The following is a 19,671-nucleotide window of genomic DNA, read 5'->3' as shown; positions in this document are numbered from 1 at the left end:
TTAGTACTGACGACAAAGTTGGCAGTGTCGTTACAAACAGCCGTGGTTTCACATTGATACATATTGGAATTGTACTCTAAATTATTATTGATACACATGGACAAGAACATGAAAAGGGCGAACTACGCTGATTTCGTCTATCTCAGACTCAGTAGATGTCTACCCTAGTGGCTATGCAGCAAACTTATCGGCATTGGCAACAACATCGGCACAACAAGACGTGCTTCACACCTCTCCAACATTTGTGACGTCATCACAAAAAGTCCCAGTGGCGTCTGATAAAGCGACGCGCCTCTTCAGGTGGACGCGAGTATCGTTACAATACCGAACGCGTGACTTCAAAATACCACATTTTGATTGAGTCTCTACAGCTATTTAGAGTCCAAAAGGATCGCTTAACATATTGGAATTCAGGAATAAGTGCGTACGTATGCTTTTATACGGATCCACGAAACTGTGCATTCGTTTGCCGATTTCCCTGCGAATAGCTCGTATACATTGGACAGTGCTCTCCCGGTTAGACTTTGTTCTTTTTCCGTATAATTCATGCGTACATTCACTGCTAGCGCCTATTATCTCTTCCCTCCTACAACTATACACCAGGACAAAGAACAAACAAATTGGGAGCGATACGCGTACGCATTCACGGCTGGGAGAGATTGGAAGAACTAAGATAAATGGCTACAAAAGGTGCACAGTCGCTTCCGTTCGTGCAACTACAATACAACTAAGCTGTCGATATGCTCGGTCTGCTCTTCGTCTCCTGTTTTCTGGCTGCCGCCTCAAATGCACAGCAATCAATTCAATTTGAGCATTGTGGAGGTGAGGATGATAGCACGCATTTTTACTAGCACTTTTTTTTTTTTTTTTCAGCGGTTTAGATTCATAGCTGTGTACTACTTTCGTGATTGACCTGTAAGAAAGTGCTTCGTAGTCATGCTCGGCTGCGAAGAATACGAGATGATACAGGTTTCGGTTGGATTGTTGAACACGTGTTCGTAGTGTATTACTGCTTCGCTGTCTTCGCGAACATGCTGCCTACGTCACCTACGTGGTATAGTCGTATAGTTTCCACCAGACGGCAGCTATACTTATTAGCTTATTCAAACTCAAATTAGCTTATTCCAATTCCCCTTCAAATTCCCCAAATTCCCTTATTCAAATTAGCGGGTGTTGGTACATGGTGATTGGACCACTGGAAGCGTCCTACGCCTGTATTTTTAAGTGTGTCAAATGTGCGGTACTCACACCACAGACTGAATAACGATGTCTTCCTCAAACGTAGTAGATGATGAGGCAATTAAGTATAGGAGGTCAAACACAACACAAGCTTCACAACGCCCTGTTGCATACTGAATAATGGCAGTTGAAGAAAAGGCTCCAGCAGTGAAATTCGAGAGGGTGTGCGCTCGAATCCCACTGTTAAGACCTTTTCTTCAACTGCCCTTATTCAACCATCTTTGAAATCTCACAAAGATGATGCGTCGGAACCAGTGTTATACGCTCCTATTGCTTTGTCTGTACTGTTCCCTCATGCTGTTTCTGTAACGCAATCAGGAAGCAAGATTTTGTCGGCTGTGGTGACGCCCTGCGACAGCGATCCATGCGTTGTTCCAGTAGGCACCGACCTCCGGGTGGATTTCCAGGTCCTATCGAGTGAGTTATTTTACACTCATTTAAATCTTGAACTTACGTATTCAAAGTAGCCTTATGTGTGTAGCACCAGACAGATATGTCCATAATACTAACAAGTGGTGTTATGCATGAACCCTAGATCAGGACAGTGAGACGGTGACGTTTGATCCTCGAGTTGTCGTATTTGGCCTGAAACTCCCTATTCCTGGCTTGGAGACGGATGCCTGCAAATCCGGAGCCGTGTCTTGCCCAATACGGAAGGGTGAAGTCATCAAAGGTACCATTCGTGCTCCGGTCTTGAGCTTCTTGCCATCGGTAAGCAGACTTTCACTGCCACGTTTACTTCTTAAAGGGGTTAAGACAGATGCGGTTAGTGTGGATAGTGTGATTACGCCGTGCACCCATCGTACTACGCTTCAGAAAATGGGTACTGATGCGGCACATTCCAAAAACACAACATGATGCAGGAAGTTTCTCTCCTCCTCTTTATACACTTGACAACGCCACCAAGTATCAAACGCACGTCCGAGTAAAGCCGACGTCAGAGGTCTCTTGAGCTTCCATTGGTAGCCACTCTCCACGTGACCTCTGTGCGTGACCAGCGGAGACGCGTGCTGTGACGTCAGAGCTCGTTATTCAGTGTGTAAATTTTCTACGCTTTTATTTCCCTCTTCGCTGTAAGGTAGGTAGAAACGTCTTTTAAGTTTACCTGGTATAACATGGTATGTCTTGTCGCAACCACTTTAAGCAGTTTTATACGTTGAGCACCGCACGTCTGGGAGCAGTGCATTACCACTACCCTGCTTTGTCAGCATCCACTGTAAGCACTATTGTTTTGCAGATGACGGTAACAACAATGTGGAAGGTATTGGGATCTCAAGGACTGATCACCTGTGGTTCAACGAAGGTCACTGTTACAAGGGGATAACGGTCGCTTCGACAGCATACTGCACGCTTGTTGGAGAAAACATCCAGTCTCAATCACACACATTTCGAACAATATATTAAGATTTTATGATCATTATCACGAACGATGTCATTAGTCTTCAATGCAGCTCAGAATAGGAAGCTTGACGTATCAGAAAATAGCCCGTCCCACCATGTTCACCCAGAGGATAGTGAAAAATATGACTGCTGTCTTGAAGGTGACTCCAGTTGCAAGCTGCAAAAGCAAAATGAATAAACAAACGTTGCCTTGCTTTCTCTACTGGTCGTCCTTGAAAATTCTGAATTTCAGCACACCCGCACGTCTACAGTAGGCAGTCATTCAAGAGTACTTCACCTTGGCGCAGCAGTTCTTCAGCAGAGCAGTAGTCAATTTGGACGAGCTGCTTGCTAAAGCTATGGCCCCACTCCCCGTAGTTACGAGTATCTCAGCTGCCTGATTGTCCTACGGCAGGCTGTGTCACTAAGTATCCTTAGCCTGAACAAGAGTTATCCATATAGGGTAAACTTACTGCCCAAGCGGGATGCACGTCGAGAAACTCCTCAGTTATGGCACGTGTCAGAGAAGAGGTTGGCAACACGAACGCAGTTTCTACAGTTGTCAGCAGCGGGATTGCAAAGTACAGCAAGGAACTGTTGGTATTCTTCGCCTGCACACACGAATCAGTAATGCGAAACACCATTTTGGGAGAATATTCACTGTTTGGAATAGGGAGACCGCATACCATGTTGGCGGCGACTGGCATGAAAACGTAGAGGCTACGGTTCGAGCTAAATGTCTCGGCTATCAACGCCGACACCACTGCCAATGTGCACTGTAATGTCACCCGATCGTCTGCTATGGTGCTCAGCCACACTGCAACATTATCTGCCATCCCAGTCTCCTGGAAGAAATTGGAAGTTTTACTGTGTCATGACGCGGGCGCTTTGTACGATGACCCGGCGCAGAACTGACATCCATTTGGTGTGTTCAGAACCCGTCACTTTCGTCACATTAGCTACCGTTGCTGTGCGTCAAGACAAGTACGAGCCATTCAAATTGTTGTGACTACATTCCTACCTGAACTGCAGCTGACATGCAGAATCCTGCTCCGGAAAGGAGTAATATACCCCAAGGAAATCGCAGGCGCATAACCTCAGCAGTTAAGATTCTGCTGCTAGGGCTGGTGTCGGAGCCCTTTCTGTACGGAGATATACTCATCAACAGCATGACTATAGTGCCAATTACAAGCCAGGGTTGCAAACTGCTGTAAGGATAACAAAACATGCAAAGTTGGAAGCAGTGCTTGTCTCATGAAACCATAGAACTCTCATAATAATAACTAGAACCCATACCAGCGAAGGGGGCATATCAAGATGTGAGCCGCCATCACAGGGGGTGACACAAACCTGCCATTTGTTGTAACTACCCTCAAGCGGGCGCTTTTGGCAAAACTGCAGTCTTGTCCTGGTCGCACGACATAGAAAACGTCATTTTGAGGTCATGTGACTTTGTTGACATGCCGTTTTGCCGCTTAGTCATATTTCCGTCATCATAACGCCAAGAGATGGACGAATTTTGCCAGCGTAAGCTATGCGGTGCTTCTCATGGTAGCCCATTTCTCCTTAGTTTAAGTACATCGTGTCGGCTCAGTGAGTCTTTAACTCGCGGTCGTCATCACATCTTTGGAAGTCGTCAACAATACGAGGCATTATGTGCAAAACTGTGCGTTTTACTGCGAGATTATCGGATAGAAATAATTACCGTGATCGAATGACATCCAAAACGTCGTGCATAAACTACAACCACATTGTTTACAAACGGTTTGGCTGCCGATCACGGGCGCCACCATCTTTAAGGTCACGTGTGCCTTGACGTTTGCGGTGACGTGCGACCAGGACCTGTCCAGGATGCATTGCGTTCGTCCAGCACGCTTTCGTTTACGGAGCAATACATTGGATGCCACCCCTGTGTCCGCCACGGTCGATACACTAAGCCTAGCGTGTTACGAATGGTGTCTCCTACCCGTTCCCTAAGAAATAACACAATCCAAGCGCACACGTGAAAGCAGACAAAACGCCCACTTCGCCCACGCCACAGCACACGGAGCCCAGCGGAAGCAAGCACGACTTGCATTGGATTGGATACGCGCCTGGTCTTCACGCATGGAAAGGCTGTGGCCGAATCCGGTCGAATCCGTAATACCGATCACGACGTCCCCCGGTGCTGGACGCTGGGAGAAGGTCTCGCCTCCGTTAAACTCCTTTGCTCTCCCCCCATTACCCTCTCCCCCAGCGTTTCTTCTAGCCTCTCTTCTTATAATTTATATGCATGTAACATTATGTTTGCAAATAATACATAAGATTGCAAATAAGACCCCATTTGGGCAAAGCTATAAAGGTAAGACCACTTAATTGGTCTGGTTGCTTGTCACTCTGTAGTCGCAGAGCGACAGCAAGTTGGGTGAAAATATCGCTCTAGTGGAAAAATGAAAAATCCTCACTCTGCTTCAAGTGCGTCATGAATTCCGAGTGGTCCGAGGAAATGAAATGGTCGCCGAAGCGACGTCAAGAAAATGGCCGTTGCGGCGTAAACCAGTGGGACGTAGTCTTTTCGCCTGGAACAACAGATGAAACAAGACATCAAGTAGAAACGGCACAACGCAATATCCTCCTGTGTTGTTCTAATCTCTCTCGTGACAAAGACGACAACTGTTGGAGCTTCATGCTTCCACATGTTCATAACACGGCGTGTTTAATGCTTTGCAATGATGCTCTGCTGAAGCGGGGAAAATTAAGGAAACATCCTTCAATAGCCACTCTATACTGCGTAGAACATTTCCTTGAGCTTAAGGAGTGGAGACAGGGAAGTCGACAGGATGGGCCTCATAAGCACCAGTCTAACGGATGATGATTGCTGTTGATATGAGCCTTGTCTTGTCTACAGTTCTGCCTCGGTGTTCAACTCCTGAGGCTCAAAGAAATTCTACTTTCTATGTCGATACACTCACTTATATTTTGTATGAAACTTTGTTCACTATACGCCGATCCTTTGAACATTACCTGTGCCCATCTAATCCGAACTAGCTTCAGGAAAATACGGACACTTACGCCATGGGGCCCAGTTTGCGCCATCTATGAGCAAGCTTTTCGGAGAGACTGCTAGCAACATCCTCATCTTCACTCACATTGCTGAAAGCAAAGAGCAGCCCGAGTTACAATTTTAAAACTTTAAAACAAAACTTACGCTCTACCATGTGAAGCCATAACAGTGTTATGTTACTGAAAACAGGAACTACCGGTAAAGAAAAACACTAAAACCGGTTGATACCTGCACTAGTTAAGTCATAACCAGTGCAATTAGCCACCGGTTTTAGTATTTTGCTTTCCTTTTTTATTTTTTGGGGGTGGGAGACAACAGCAGATCACCTCCACCTTGTCCATGACTTCTGTGACTCAGTCACTCCCCGAGGACATGCCCCAGGACACAGGAGGATATGCGCCAAGTCACACCCCCATACGTCGTCGTTGGTAGACTAAAGTGAACAACATTTCTTAGGAATACGTACTAGTGTGTCAGTATGCCATAGTGAAGAGGGACCCACGAGGCTGCGCACGAGCACAAGACTATAGGCAGCATTATAGCGATCCAATACAGCGAAGAGAGATCGTGGTGTGGCTCTGGATCTGACGTACTATCGATCCTTTTGGGGGAAAGAAAGTTGATACGCACGAATTAATACCGACCTGAAAAGCTTCATACGATATATACTGATTTCGGTTAATGTAGGTCTGCACACATCTTAACCGACGGCTTTACACTGAGATCACCGCCTAAAAACCGATAAATCAACTCAAGCATAAAATTACGATATGAGGGCCAGAAACTCCGCTAGCACTACGTCATGCGACATTGCTGTAGTTCCTGCAAATATCTCCCCTCTCTCGTATTGACGATTCTGTGCTTTACTCTGAGAAAGCACTATCTGAAACGTCACGGAGCATCGTCTCAGTGAAAAATCGGCGAACTCACATTGACATATGGTCCACAATCCTGTTCAGCATAGGCAGTCCCCTGAATGTAAGAGACCCCAATATCGAAGTGTACGCAATTGAGAGCACAAGGACCTTCTGCGGTCGTCTCACATGCCTAGAAGGAAAGGAAAAATTGATTTTATCTCGATGGCAGGAGTTATCCGCACGCAAAGTTAAGCGTAACAGTGCACTTCTCAAAATCTTTAAAGGAGTCTTATCATGAAGACTCCGAACATCTTGGGAATACTTTTACTGCATTCGTGGGCGTTCAGAGATCCCTATAAGATCAACGGATTGCGGCAAAGGGATAAAAACGATTCCAAGAAATGCTCCGCGAGCCTACTTATGTTCCATGATTTCTTCCACGTTACCTACAAATGGGAGTTAAAGGGAACATCGCACCCCTCCCCGCGATTCCGAAACTACAGTGTCGTTCTACTCCGCGTTCATCATTTATAGTAACCAGAAAATGAGTCCGACGCGAATTGCTGGCCATGTGCCTATGCAGTTTGAGGTAACAGATGGCAAGGGCAGACGACGCATACTGAGAGGATTCTGGGACTCCTTCTCTGCAAAAGTCACCCGGACAAAGCCAATCAGTGAAGGCCCTTTGGCGCAGACGAGCCCAATCGGGTAGCGGCTGAGGGACCTTGGTAGCCCCTAAGCAACCGCCCGACCGACCGACAGGCGGACGGGCGAGCGAGCCTGATTCACGGGTGACGGCGTTTGCTCTGTGATCGGCTTGCGGAATGTTGTTTCTGGATAGTGTCCGACGTGTTCGCACATCCAGGAGCGTTACACAGTGTTCCACGCAACATGGTCACGTCAGGACTAACAAGTCAAGAAAGTCGGCGTATTTACCGAGGACTTTTCACTCAGTATATCGATACGAACGCCAAGCAGACTACCTCGGAGACAATAGCTTGCGCTGCGTTTCCATTCGTCTGCCTGGCTTACGTCATCATGGTGGTGGTCTAATGTCTAAGTCGTTTTCTAGGAAGAGAAACCTGGCCAAGTTGACAACGGCGGCCATATCGGTCTCTTACATACGTTCCGGGATGCGACAGTCCATTTAACGCGAGCTGCGCTGTGTGCACACAGGTTTGCAGCCAGCCTCACACACAGCGCTTTTGCAGCCAGCACAAGCCAGAGAGAAGGAAGTACACGGCCCGTGTACTTTCCTTCTCTCTTGCTTTTGCTGTAAACTATCTGTAACGTGCTTCCTCGGCTTAGACGACGCTGCGCTTTTAGCATGACATCGTACACGGGAAAACAGTGTATACAGGGTGATCGATCTAGTCCAGACGTCCTGAGCAATCTGTTAAAAGGCGCGTGTGGCCCACTTACTGTAATTGTGATTCAACTCGCCGTTGGACCTCATCAAGCATTTCGAAAGTTGACAGAACTGTTGGATCTGGAAGCGGGGCACATTGGGATACGTCAGAGTGGCTCTACTGCGCAGGTCAGCGTTACTTCCGGAACCGAAAAAGGCTCGCACCAGAGCTCTTACGGAAAGAGCTCTGCGTCAAAGTTTTATTACTGCATAGGAAATACTCACCGAGGCTCGAGAACATTTCGGAGTTATAGGTAGACGCCACATCCCTATATTCAAAGTCTGATGACAGGATCGGGAACTTCCTTGACAAAGATACCTGTATATCTTGTTCCAAGGAGGGTTGAGGGTTCTTGCTTTCGGACACGACGACAATTTCGTCCATGCAGTAGTCTAGGTCGGTGAATCGTGGCCGACGAACGTTGGTCAACTGCCCTGGAGACGGTGACGGGGTCCTTTCATCGCTGGAGCTCTCCGGGGCGCCTGTGGCTTGTCGGCTGGATATCGGTCTTGGGGGCTGTTCATCCTCGGGCTGACGGCGTACAATTGGGCGTAGAATTGGTGAGGAACTCCCGAACACCTGTCATGAGAATGTGTTTCGTTATGAGGAGGCCACAACAAAGACAGTTATGTGATATAGTTTTCAAAGCACGTCTCTAAAAATACTGACAGAAAAGATGAAAATATCCATTGTCACTTTCTGTTGTAAGCTGCCAGTATCTTTACGTGACCTAATAGGAACATGCATAGAGTCTCCAGTGAGTTGAGCACATCTTAGAAAGCGAAGAAAGCACGGACAGAAGCACGAGACCGAAAGCACGTGCGCTACCACCTTTTCCTTGTGCGTCTAATGGACTACAACTCTTCCCTCCATCTATATATAACATACACGCGGTGATGTTTTTACGTGCCCTTCATTCCCCTCAATTCCAGGGAGGCTTAAAGACAATTGGGAGACTAAACAGGCGTAAGTTACTCACTTGCATAATAGCCTCCGCTCTGCGTTCAGACCCCCTCTTTCTGTAAAAGCGTGCGCGTTGCAGAGCCTTAACCTGCTGTCCAGCTAGCAGGCTGTCGCGAATGCTTGCCACAAGTACTTCGATGACAGAGGCGTAGAGGAGTGTGTTGACGCAGCTGGACAGAGACACGGATGTGACGAAGGAACAGAACCAGAATGTAGCCATGACACGACGCCGTTCGAGGCCGGACGCACCGCAGATGAAGAGGCCGGCACGCACCAGGAGAGAGGTCCGTCCCAGAGCAGCCGCAATGCACATAAACGTCGCAGCCGACACCTGCTCCGACTGCAGAAGACACACTGTTATGTTTCAAGGGGATGTCGTGCGTCAAGTTCACATTTGGTAACTGTGCCCTTTTGTCCTATGTTTGTAACAAGTGGTATATATGACTTCTACTGTAGCGTTAGTACGTGCAGCCAGAGGGAAACGTTTCTGGACTGGTTCTTAAACGAAAGGTTCCACCCTCCTGTGTCCTGCATTCAACTTCCGCAATGGACCTTTTTACAAAAACAAGCGCCACCTGTGGCACGCAAGGGATCATGGGAACTTAGGGAGCGCCTTAGAGCATTACGAGACGGCCAGAGGAGGAGGTAGAAGAGCAACAACATTATTCCCGGTGTGCGCAGCCGCAGCGTCAGCCAGGGTAAACCATAACCCATGCAGACGGCAGAACAATGTCCCTCAAAGTTCCCATACTGCTTTGCACTGAGCGCTGGATGGCGCGCGCATCTTTTTAAAATCGGCTATTTTGCGCCTGTTCACCTACGAGTCACTTGGGCACCTCCCTTGTACCATTTAGAGCACGGGCGGATCCAGACCCCCGGTTTGGGGGAGGCGGCGGTTTCTAGAGGGGGAGGGGAGATATGGAAGTCCATATAAATTGACGTTTTGGGGGCAATCGCCCCCCCCCCCCTCCCCTCCCTTGCCGTTGCTTTAGAGTTACGCTAACCACCCTCTTGACTTTCCAGCCCAGCCCAATAATGAATTTCAAATCAAAGGACTAAAATTGAACCGGATACGGAGCAACATAAAGTAACAGTAATCAGATCAGTTTGAGCATATATACACACGCATACGCTAAGGCTATTAAAGTAATTTCTCCAGACAAATCCTTGCACTCTTGCTCTATAAAAGCGGTCAGATAGGGTATGTTAGGCAGGACGTAGGTAGACCTATGACGGTTACGCATGTCTACAATGTATATAGACGTCTTGTCATCATCCCATGTTAGCACGTCTCTGCTCATGCTTACATTGAAATAGCCCAGGGCGGCGGCATTGGCGCTCATTACACCAAGCAGTGGTAAAACAAGGAGAGGCAGCAAGGAAAGTACCGGAACAGGGATTATCTCTGTGATCCACATTATGACGATCAGAGTAACGCAGTAGACGCACGACGTGGCCTGAAACTCAAATGTTATTGAGCAGCGTTTCAAGCCCTGCTCGTACATACCTTGGATTCTTGCCTCAGAATGAAGGACATGAGAAACGGCGATGAATAGCCCATGGCCTTCTTGAAATAGGTGAAGAGATGGACGTCTGACGTTCCATCCTTATGAGGACGAGGCGTTCTGCAATGTACACTGGCGCTATTCGTCTGACATGCTTGTATGGATACAGGCAACTAACACACGCCGTATTGTGCAAGTACGTACGTACTTTTTGCCCGTTCGATCTGCGGAAGACGAGCGCTGAGATGGTGGAGCCATATTCGAATATCGCTGGAAAATTGCAGCACGAGACGATTTTCTTCTTCTTCTTCTTCTACCAATGAGATGATGCACGTGAGCCACGAAGGAAACAAAAAGGACAAACTATGTCACCTTCTTCTTCTTCTTCAGCCACTATGTCTGTGTGGTGGTGGTGGGGAGTAAGGTTCTCTTTCGTCGTCTATGGCAATGTCACCAAACTAAAAAAATAAATAAAATTCTTCTTCCTACTTCTTCGCCACAGCATGCCGTTCGCTGCACGAGCCAATCGCTGAATATGATTCTACCATGCCTGCATACCATACCTGCTGGCCATGTCACGTCGAGATTGGGAGGTACCCGGGTTCGAATCCCGGTGTCGCCCGTGCTGTCTGGGTTTTTCCTGGATTTCCTCAGACGCTTTCAGACATATGTCGGCAAAGTTCCCTTAGAAGTCGGCCCAGGACGCACATTCCCCCAGGCCGTCAGTTGTGACGTTGCCCACCTCTGTGGGGCCGACAACGGCAAGCCGCGGTGACTTCTGCAATTATAGCATTTTTTTTTTTATGAATCTCCATTCTCAGCTAGCAAATCTTTCTTTACTTTGCCCTCAGTGAACATTACGCAGTCGCATGAATTTTCGAAACAATCCCAAATACGTCATGGTTTCGCAGTATATACAGATAGGTGACGTCATCACGAGCCATCGGCTTTGCAGGAGCAAGGTTGCCAGACGCGGGACAGATTGCGCGCTTTGTGACGTCACACTTCTCGAAAGTAGAAATAAATCTTATGATACTTTAACCACACATTGATCAATAAAAAACGGAATAGTATAGTGTGAGATGCCTAGAGAGCAATGATACACATTGGTATGATTCTGAATACAGGATATTTTGCACGAAGTGGCATTTTTGAAAACATACATCACAAAGCCATGCTTCAGAAACTGTTACGCATTGTATTAGGCATACACGACATCTACCAGTGTTCCTGGGAGTGTCGTAAGGACTAATGTAACTGAACATGTCGAACATATCGTTTTATATGCCGTGATGTTTGCTTCATTACAACACGCGGTTAATACAGTGGTAGTCTATGCCCAGGAAGACCCCGCTTCAGCGGCAAGAACATTGTTTCTGTTATCTGTGTGTGCTCTTGACCGCGCCGTGGAAGTTATTTGCCTATCGGGGAACGCGTGTCCTCACCTGAATGCCAAATCTAAGGCTGCGATTACATGGGGAAGTACATTTCGCAACTCCTGCTGTGCATCAGCGATACAATGTTATCTCTAAGAGCTCCTGGTACCACTGGTACGGCGCCTGCTAGGTTGAATGTGGTTGTCGTTCTACCCTTGCCGAGTTAATCGGAATCCAAATGATGTTTATTAACGATGAAAGAAAATGTCCATTCTATGTTGTTCCAGCCTCAGGACATCAGTTCACTGATGTTTATTAGTTAACAGACAGGCACAGGGTACGGTCTTAAACGAAGAATGAAGACAAAAAGGTGTGCTAACCGGTGACATGATCGGTGTGCTAATCAAGAACACAATTACAATGTTCAGTACGCGTTCTTCTTTTGTTCTTTTTTTTTTCGATTCAGACACTGTATCATGCCGGTGCATGCCTTCTAGTCAAGCTTTCGTTTCTTCTTTTTCTTCTACCTAATCTATATCTATACCGATCCTTAACAATAGATATGCAATCACATGCTCGCGCACACTTTGTGTGGCCCTATACAGGTACGAATGTTTCCACATATATTCTATTGTTATCGACTGAAGATATTGGCTAAAAAGAAATAACCAATTGCCTTACAATCCAATCTAAATTCAACCCAATCCAATAGCAGCTTGAAAATATATGTACTGAGACCACGGTGATAGTTTTACAGGAATCCACAGGTAAAATAGCATTGACACACAAAGTTTGAGTCGGACTTCCTAGTCTACACAACCACACCCCTCGTTGGACAGATAAAGTGCAGCTTGGCTATCTCCACAATGCTGTGTTTTCCCAGCTTACGCTTCGCAACTCAAGCTTAGTCATCGCTACTTTGTATTCTCCCCCGCATGAATATAAATGCTTCGCATTTTGTGTGGTACATAAAAAGACACGGCATGACCTAAACCGCAATGACACTGTGAACCGCAGTGGGGGTCAGGTGATTAGCCAGATGGTGATGACGCGAGCTGCGACTTATGTTGTGCTTGCTATTGCAGTTGGGCTTTGTAAGTAATCGTTGTATATAGAAATTCCTTCTGTGTGCTTACAATATACGTATTTTGACTTTTCTCGCTAGTAATATTTTAGTATGCTTAGCATTTATTGTGATTTGCTTTGTTCCGTCCTCTATCGCATTGCAGCAACCCCACCTGTGTAAGTATGTTTCATTGTCACACTTTTGAGAGCTCTTTGTAAGGACGACATCATTTTTTTGCAAGAAACCAACTTGATTTGGGCTCGAGAAAGTGTTCTGCTCACATTATAATCAGGTTTAGACTAGGGCCCCATTTGAGATCAGAGGTTCATTTGCTTTAGACAGCATAGAAACATTGTACTCTATCGACAACAACAATCGAGTACATGTATTTCGCCCTTGTCTGCAGTCCCTCAAAAACTACGTAACTGTGGCACAAAAGCTATCAGTATTGTTCCCTACAATTTACTGTCGTAACAGGGAGAGCATTTAAACACAACACACTGTGGTGGTGGAGGTGAAACTGCATCAGCAACAACAACAATAAAACAACAGCAACTTTAAAAGCTCAAAACTAACATTTACTATCTATTTCTTTCTCTGCTCTACTCTAACTCTATAAATGTGTCAGAAATATTAACACATCAATGGGAATACGTCAATCGGCTCTGCATAGGGCTGACAGTATAGATAAAAAAAAATAACCAAATTAACGTGAACGCATTCTTACCGTCGTACCTTTAACTCAAAAAATAAAAATATAAAAGTGCTTTGTTCCTTCTGTGTTGACAACGACAACTCTAAAATCTCAAAACTAACTCGGATTAACTCTCGAACTAACTATAATTAATTATCTCTCGCTCCTCTAACTCTGTAAAGTTTCAGAAATAATAATTCATCAATGGGAATAGGTCAAAGCATTAGGACCGCCGTACTTCTATTCTAGAAAAAGGATTTTTTAGTTACATCTGGGTTGATTTCTTCAAATTTCCTCCTCATTTGTTCTGTTTGGGATTTGTGTGACGCAGTCGCCAATCTGCACCGTTGATCAGACTAATAGGCCTGCATAAGCGATAGAATGATGAGAGTTGAAGAAAAGGCACCGGCAGTGCCTTTCTTCAACTGCTGTCATTTAATTTTAAGTACGCAAGTGGGCGTTTAATTGCCCCATCCACTACAACGTCGCTTACGCGCGTAGGTAAGGACCAGGAAAGGAGGTCACTACAGGGAGGGAATTCCTTTCTGTCTGGATGTATTTTGAATAAGTAAACCATAACATCGTTCCTTCCTCACTTTTATGTCATTAATCCTAACGTGAGCTTCTTGTACTGGTTTTCAGCGAGCCTGTTAGGGACTTCAGCCACTGGTAAGTGAACGCTCGATATAGTCCTGTTTAAGGATGTCCTAGCTCCGTAAGTGGGACAATAAGTTGCTGCTCTGTCCCGTATCAAAACACATCTGCGGCACCGCAGCGAAAGCACTATGGATATTTTGCCCTTCAATTTCTTCTTCAAACTTCTTAAATATAATCAAACTCAAACGCGCTTCTTCTTCTTTTTTTTTTCTTCCAAGAGCTTGCTTTATGCCCACCGAGTTTTCAACGGTACGACGTTGTTCTCTTAATTTTTGTTGGTTGTTGGTTGTTTTTAAGAGGGAGGATACATGATCACTCGCGTGAACAACGTGGTCTGCCGTTGCGCTGTGCTGAAGAACCGGTGCTCTCCAGAAACAGGATGTTGTAATATTATTAAGATGCTGTAATATTATTTCAGGAGACACTGCAAAGAGGAGATCTCTCGGAGTTATATTGCAAAATGTCGGAAGGAGGCTTCAAGGGATACAGACTTCCTCATTCCCAGAGGGCGATATGGAATCTGAAGAACAACTGTACGAAGAGTTAAACGACATACCTCAACTTCTGGAAGAAGAAGACATAGCCGCGCTCACGAAATCTTCGGCTCAATACAGTTGGCTAAAAAAGGCGCGTAGAGTAAAACCAGGAACGGTGTAGACGGCATAGCAAAGGGCGGCGTCGGCGTCCTAAAGGATTTCGGAATGGTTTCATAAATGTATTTCTACACATTCGCAACCAACACGCGACGCGCGTACAGTTGTGTGGCGTACGGTATCAACTTTCGTAATTTTATGCTCAAATTTTTCGTTGAAGCGATAGCTTGATAGGGCCAACCACCGTGTTACAACTTATGACCACGTGTCGTGGTCACAGTGACACGTCATTAGACAACGTGACCGTATCTAAACACGTTTGGCACAATGCCCGAGGATCCAGCCATTCTTTTGTTATTATTATTTTGTCTGGTCAGAAAAGTCACATAAGTGCAATGTTTGCAAGTGCCGATATGCCAGTACTGCATACAACATACAACTAGCTGAACAGTTGACAACCCTGGCAAACATTAGTTGTGCTCAACTTGTAGAGATCATACTTGGGCTTTCGGAAGCGAGATGCATGTACTGACCGAGATACTATATGGTATAAATGACTGAGCATGGTTTTACTGGTTATAATAAAGTTGTATCACAAGATTATATGAGTTATTTCTCTGTTCTGTTCTGCTTGCACGGAACCGTAGTGACCGACATGCCCATATTGAGCAAATACTGGGTGCTACACTCTTCTTCAATAGCAAGGAGCCTGTCACAGAGAATCTGACGGTTTACGGTGACGAGTTCAAAGAAAGAAGTCCTTTTACTCATTTTGAAACTGTTTCTCGGAAAGAAAGCCTTCCACGCACGTTTCCGAACGAGAAAACCGCAGCGAAAGCAGGACTTTTGCTATGCATTCGATGCAACCGACCATAGTCAGCGGAGTTTCGGTATGGTGACGACACCGTTCTATATATCTCGTATAATAATTTATTAATAATTGGGAGTAGATTTATACGTAAGATGAGTCAGCCTATTTGCGTGGCGACATCCTGCACGTGCCGCAAGGTAAGATTGCGGGTAATATCGACCACCTGGGGTTCTTTGGACGTACTCCGGAAATCTCCGACACACAGTGTTGGAAGCAATGTTTTACGTATCTCGTGGTTGCACAAGTTCTATTCTAATGTATGGTGCGTCGTATTATAGCTCCGATTTATTTGAATGATTTTCTTTCCATTTCATTTTATTTTATTTTATTCAACATAGAGCTTGAACCTACACATAACTTAAGAGCTTAAGAAATTTTTGAATTCGAACTCTAACCATGTTCTAAAAATGACAAGTCTAAGGGTGACAGAACTGACAACAGCGAAAATATGTTTCTCTTTCTTCGTTTATTTAGCTTTGACATCATCGTTACATATTCTTAGCATCATTCAACCAGCAATAGCTCCAGCAACTTTAGAAACAACGACAGCCGTTGCCACTTTTTTTGCGATTTTTTCAGCTCCCTTCCTGATCTGCTTCCACTTCTTCTTTAACCACCCGTACTCAGCAAGAGAATCCATCAGAGCCTCCAATTCTTCCTCTTCGACCTGCTCGGACAGGTCCTTCACTTGTTTGTTGAGAGCCTCTTCGATGACAGCTTTAACTTCGGGAGGAAGAACAACATCCTCAGACGGAAGTCGCCGCCCTACATTTTCCAATACTTCAGCCAGGGCTGCTTCATTCTTGGCATCTTCTGAAATAGAGCAATCGTGTGTTCTCTATCTATAATAGTCGCAATGCCTTCGTGCACAACTTCGAGAATAGTGCCGCTCCTCGGAGTGGTGCATCCGCGGGGTAGCAAACGTGAGAAGTTATGTAATAGCAGTAATACGCTTAGACAATATTAAGTACATGAAGAGGAGCCAGAGGGAAGAGGGGTTAGCTTTAAAAATAAAATGAAAATAAATATCTCCAAGTTGTGAACCTTTCCTCGCTGCCCTTTGTTTTAGAACGTTTGTTTTAGATCATCGCAAGATTCAAATCAAACTTTTCATGAGTTGTCATTCCCTTCAAATAAAAAAAAAACTCAAATAATAGTAATAAAATAGTAATAACAATAGTTAATAGTAATCAGCATCATCTCGAGCATTAGAACATGTGATTACCAAGTGAATTTGATCAGCTAATCCTTATTTATTTACGATGGTTATATTACATAATATAGTCTATCATCTTCCGCGAATCTGCGTAATAAGAACAAACACAAAATCGAGCAGTTATTTAAGCAGAGTCTAACTGCTAGAAAAGGAAAGAAAAAAAACAGAAGCAGACATTCCGTGCACTCACTGCCCAGCAATACATATAGTAAAGCATACACTCACCATCCTGTTCCGTCTGTGCGGGAGATTCACTGGAAATATAAAAAAAAAAATATTAATCGCTAGTTGGTTGATGAAAAAAAAAGAAAAAGAAACACGGACGAGAATGTAGCTTACACAGCAGGAGCAGCTGCGCAGGGATTGTGGAAAGAGCCAAACACGGCCAACAGTGCAAAGGCGACGAGGACCTTCATAGCGAAGTAGTGCTAGGCTGCTTCGAGCTTCTGTGGAATCACTGGTTCATTTGTCTCTTTGGCTTCGACTACTTCGCGTTTTATAGCCGTTACCTTAATTGTTTGGGTTTTTACGCGCCTGCCAGTCTTAACTGATAAAGGCATACTGGAAACCAATGAGCGCACTCTGGGAAAACGCGTTTGTCCATACATACTGATAGTGGCGAGTGAGAAGCCGATATCGGAACCACTTACAACTTATTCATCTCAGTGGCATTATAGCTGAAGGAGGAGAGAAGTGGTGAAGTAGAGGCAATAAGTACTCGGGTTGGGTAAATACAATGAGGAAACATGATCTGTAGATTCCAAACCTGCAGCATATAGAAGTGCGTTACAGTACTGCCTTACTCGAATATATGGCTAGGGGACTCAGGAAAACTATTTATTTATCTATTTCCACATTGAGTGCGCACAAACAGGTGTTAGGCCTTTGATAGCGGTGCACCATACATAAAGCAGAAGACAGAAATACTAATTTAAGAATTCAAACAAACAATCTAATGGCAAGCGAACGAATTAAACGCTACAGAAATGCAAAATCCGCTTGAGAGTGATGCCTGGATTGGCTTTGACGTACAAATTAAGCAAGATCCTGGTAATACAGGTCGAGTAAGAAAAGACGTAAAACAGGTCCTGATCTGTCGGATACCCTCACTTACTTGTAGGCTTCGAGCTATTAATTTATATGTCAAATCGTTTGAAGGCTAGAAAAAATGACAATCCGACATCAGCGAAGTTTATTTTAGAGTCCTGGGCCTACTTCAGGGAGAACTGTGCAGACAGTTGCGTGGAAAGTGGGCAAAATCAAGAGGAAACATCAGATTGCGCAGTCACCTCCCAGCTCAGTGCTTCGTGTACATTATTCGCTTTAAATGGTATAATATAGTGCTTTCTTTTGATGCCTTGTACGCTTTTGCCTTATATGTGGAATGCGGTCTCTCCAGAACGGCTTTCACTGCGCTTTTTCGACGTATTTTCTCGTAAGCCTTTAGAATGTGTTCTCTCCGTTCACGAATTATACCCAAGGCTGTGCGTGCCAGTTTGTCGACGCACCGAAGTGCTCTCAGTTCTGCTTACACGTCCTATCGGTCACCCTCTAATATCCTGGTAGGCTTCGTTACTTTCAGAAAGGTGTGGGGGAGACCCACTACTGACTCTCTGCAGCCTCAGTGGTTGCTCCTGTGTCGCGCTACCATGTACCCGGCAGCTTAAATCATACGCGGAGAAAGGGAGCCCTGTTTAGAGGTGAAGGGAGAAAGAGCAGGATGGAAGCAACATGCGTAGCAGCCGCATAGCCGTCCTGCAACACAGTTTTATTGATAAAAAGAAGAGATGTGTAAAAGCACTATAGTTGGATTTAACTGTTGTGCTCGTCAAAAACTCGTGACTAACGTCAGTTGTTTATCAATCAATCAATTATCGATGTCAGCGTCAAGTGTTTATCAGCTCGTCACGCGTCGTCCATAATAAAGCAACTGTTTACAAGATATATTTCTTTCTCTTGTCTACATATCATAGCTTTCCAATAAAAGTAATGCACCATAAAGTGTTGCCACCATGATTCATCCTTGTTATCACGATGATAGCGGCGTGCTCACTGTCTCAACAATCGTTGAATAACGTGTTGTTGGCGACCAACAGTAAAATCCAACTCACTTCGCGGGCACATACAACAGTAATCATACCGAAACTACCGCTGTGTGTCGCTAAGAGCGCAGTCGTCCACCCCTCTGAGGCAGTGAACTGGCCTGATTTCGCCAGCTTCCGCTTGCCGCTAGGGTGTCGTACCGAGGAGAAAATACACCGCTCGCGTGTTCCGTAAGCTTTTGTCGGGACCTGTACGTGATTGGTGCAAACAAAGGTGCTGTGGCCCACTTCCCATCTGGAGTCGACGGGACCAGAAGCGTGGGCTGGTTCGACAATATGTATAACTGACATCAGTTTCCTGAATGTAAGGTTTAAAAGAACGAAGCTGCAGGAGCTCACTGTGCGTGGTATCCTGAGGCGTTGTTCATGCAGTAAACCATAAACGGTTGTCATTGTTTGCCGAGATGGCCATCTTCCTGTCCATCTAGCTTCGACTCGGACCCTGATTTAGGACACCTTCTAAGATTATAGTTTCATTTCTTTGTCTCATATGCGGACTCTTCATATGGCCTTTACCCGTTTCTTCCCTAAACGTTCATTCGTAAAAATTCAATGAATAAATTTAGCGATGTTTCGTTAATGGACTGTTATCTGACACAGGTCTAGGAGGTTAATATGCTGCTCGCATCTAGGGTAGAACAAGCTATAAAAATGACGTAACTGATAAAAAAAGTTATGGGTACTTGAGACACGTCTGATG

General features: G+C 45.3%; 3 protein-coding genes and 1 long non-coding RNA gene across 5 annotated transcripts; 2 read left to right on the top strand and 2 right to left on the bottom strand.

Annotated features, from left to right (window-relative positions):
• Positions 1-679: 679 nt before the first annotated feature.
• On the top strand, positions 680-2,842 carry LOC135367132 (mite group 2 allergen-like Ixo r 2). Its single transcript, XM_064600247.1, has 4 exons — positions 680-822; positions 1,558-1,656; positions 1,775-1,950; positions 2,477-2,842. Exons 1-4 carry the CDS (start codon positions 741-743, stop codon positions 2,561-2,563), a joined length of 444 nt encoding a protein of 147 aa, XP_064456317.1. The 5' UTR covers positions 680-740; the 3' UTR covers positions 2,564-2,842.
• LOC135367131 (sodium-dependent low-affinity dicarboxylate transporter 1-like) lies at positions 2,622-11,591 on the bottom strand. Its single transcript, XM_064600246.1, has 18 exons — positions 11,560-11,591; positions 10,960-11,174; positions 10,769-10,909; positions 10,605-10,709; positions 10,399-10,516; positions 10,199-10,348; positions 8,908-9,231; positions 8,153-8,507; positions 7,942-8,008; positions 6,593-6,709; positions 6,129-6,263; positions 5,671-5,751; positions 5,064-5,177; positions 3,641-3,827; positions 3,306-3,464; positions 3,093-3,230; positions 2,918-3,025; positions 2,622-2,797 (listed from the first exon to the last, which is right to left on the bottom strand). Exons 4-18 carry the CDS (start codon positions 10,652-10,654, stop codon positions 2,714-2,716), a joined length of 2,187 nt encoding a protein of 728 aa, XP_064456316.1. The 5' UTR covers positions 10,655-10,709; positions 10,769-10,909; positions 10,960-11,174; positions 11,560-11,591; the 3' UTR covers positions 2,622-2,713.
• A 1,137-nt stretch (positions 11,592-12,728) lies between these two features.
• Positions 12,729-15,385, top strand: LOC135366202 (uncharacterized). Its single transcript, XR_010414111.1, has 3 exons — positions 12,729-12,866; positions 14,175-14,201; positions 14,608-15,385. It is a non-coding gene; the product is annotated as an uncharacterized LOC135366202 (long non-coding RNA).
• A 715-nt stretch (positions 15,386-16,100) lies between these two features.
• Positions 16,101-17,357, bottom strand: LOC135366201 (uncharacterized). Of its 2 annotated transcripts, none has more exons than XM_064598869.1 (3): positions 17,209-17,357; positions 17,095-17,123; positions 16,101-16,463 (listed from the first exon to the last, which is right to left on the bottom strand). In XM_064598869.1, exons 1-3 carry the CDS (start codon positions 17,283-17,285, stop codon positions 16,162-16,164), a joined length of 408 nt encoding a protein of 135 aa, XP_064454939.1. In that variant the 5' UTR covers positions 17,286-17,357; the 3' UTR covers positions 16,101-16,161. The 2 variants fall into 2 exon arrangements, with proteins under 2 accessions (XP_064454939.1, XP_064454938.1); XM_064598868.1 differs by having other exon boundaries at positions 16,101-16,466; positions 17,209-17,354.
• Between the last annotated feature and the right edge of the window lie 2,314 nt (positions 17,358-19,671).

Source organism: Ornithodoros turicata, chromosome 8 (assembly GCF_037126465.1).
Source record: "Ornithodoros turicata isolate Travis chromosome 8, ASM3712646v1, whole genome shotgun sequence".
Lineage (NCBI taxonomy): Eukaryota > Metazoa > Arthropoda > Arachnida > Ixodida > Argasidae > Ornithodoros > Ornithodoros turicata.
This window is presented reverse-complemented; position numbering and strand designations above follow the sequence as displayed.

Excerpts from the sequence above, each read along its gene's own strand:
- LOC135367132 (XM_064600247.1), top strand. The coding sequence starts at position 741 with ATGCTCGGTCTGCTCTTCGTCTCCTGTTTTCTGGCTGCCGCCTCAAAT. Across the intron at positions 1,657-1,774 it reads GGATTTCCAGGTCCTATCGA|ATCAGGACAGTGAGACGGTG; the intron begins GTGAGTTATTTT and ends CATGAACCCTAG. Across the intron at positions 1,951-2,476 it reads TCTTGAGCTTCTTGCCATCG|ATGACGGTAACAACAATGTG; the intron begins GTAAGCAGACTT and ends ATTGTTTTGCAG.
- LOC135367131 (XM_064600246.1), bottom strand. The coding sequence starts at position 10,654 with ATGGCTCCACCATCTCAGCGCTCGTCTTCCGCAGATCGAACGGGCAAA. Across the intron at positions 8,009-8,152 it reads CGAAATGTTCTCGAGCCTCG|ATCCAACAGTTCTGTCAACT; the intron begins GTGAGTATTTCC and ends CCCCGCTTCCAG. Across the intron at positions 5,178-5,670 it reads CGCAAACTGGGCCCCATGGC|GCGAAAAGACTACGTCCCAC; the intron begins GTAAGTGTCCGT and ends CTGTTGTTCCAG.
- LOC135366201 (XM_064598868.1), bottom strand. The coding sequence starts at position 17,285 with ATGAAGGTCCTCGTCGCCTTTGCACTGTTGGCCGTGTTTGGCTCTTTC. Across the intron at positions 17,124-17,208 it reads TGCGCAGCTGCTCCTGCTGT|TGAATCTCCCGCACAGACGG; the intron begins GTAAGCTACATT and ends TTATATTTCCAG. Across the intron at positions 16,467-17,094 it reads CGCACAGACGGAACAGGATG|AAGATGCCAAGAATGAAGCA; the intron begins GTGAGTGTATGC and ends GCTCTATTTCAG.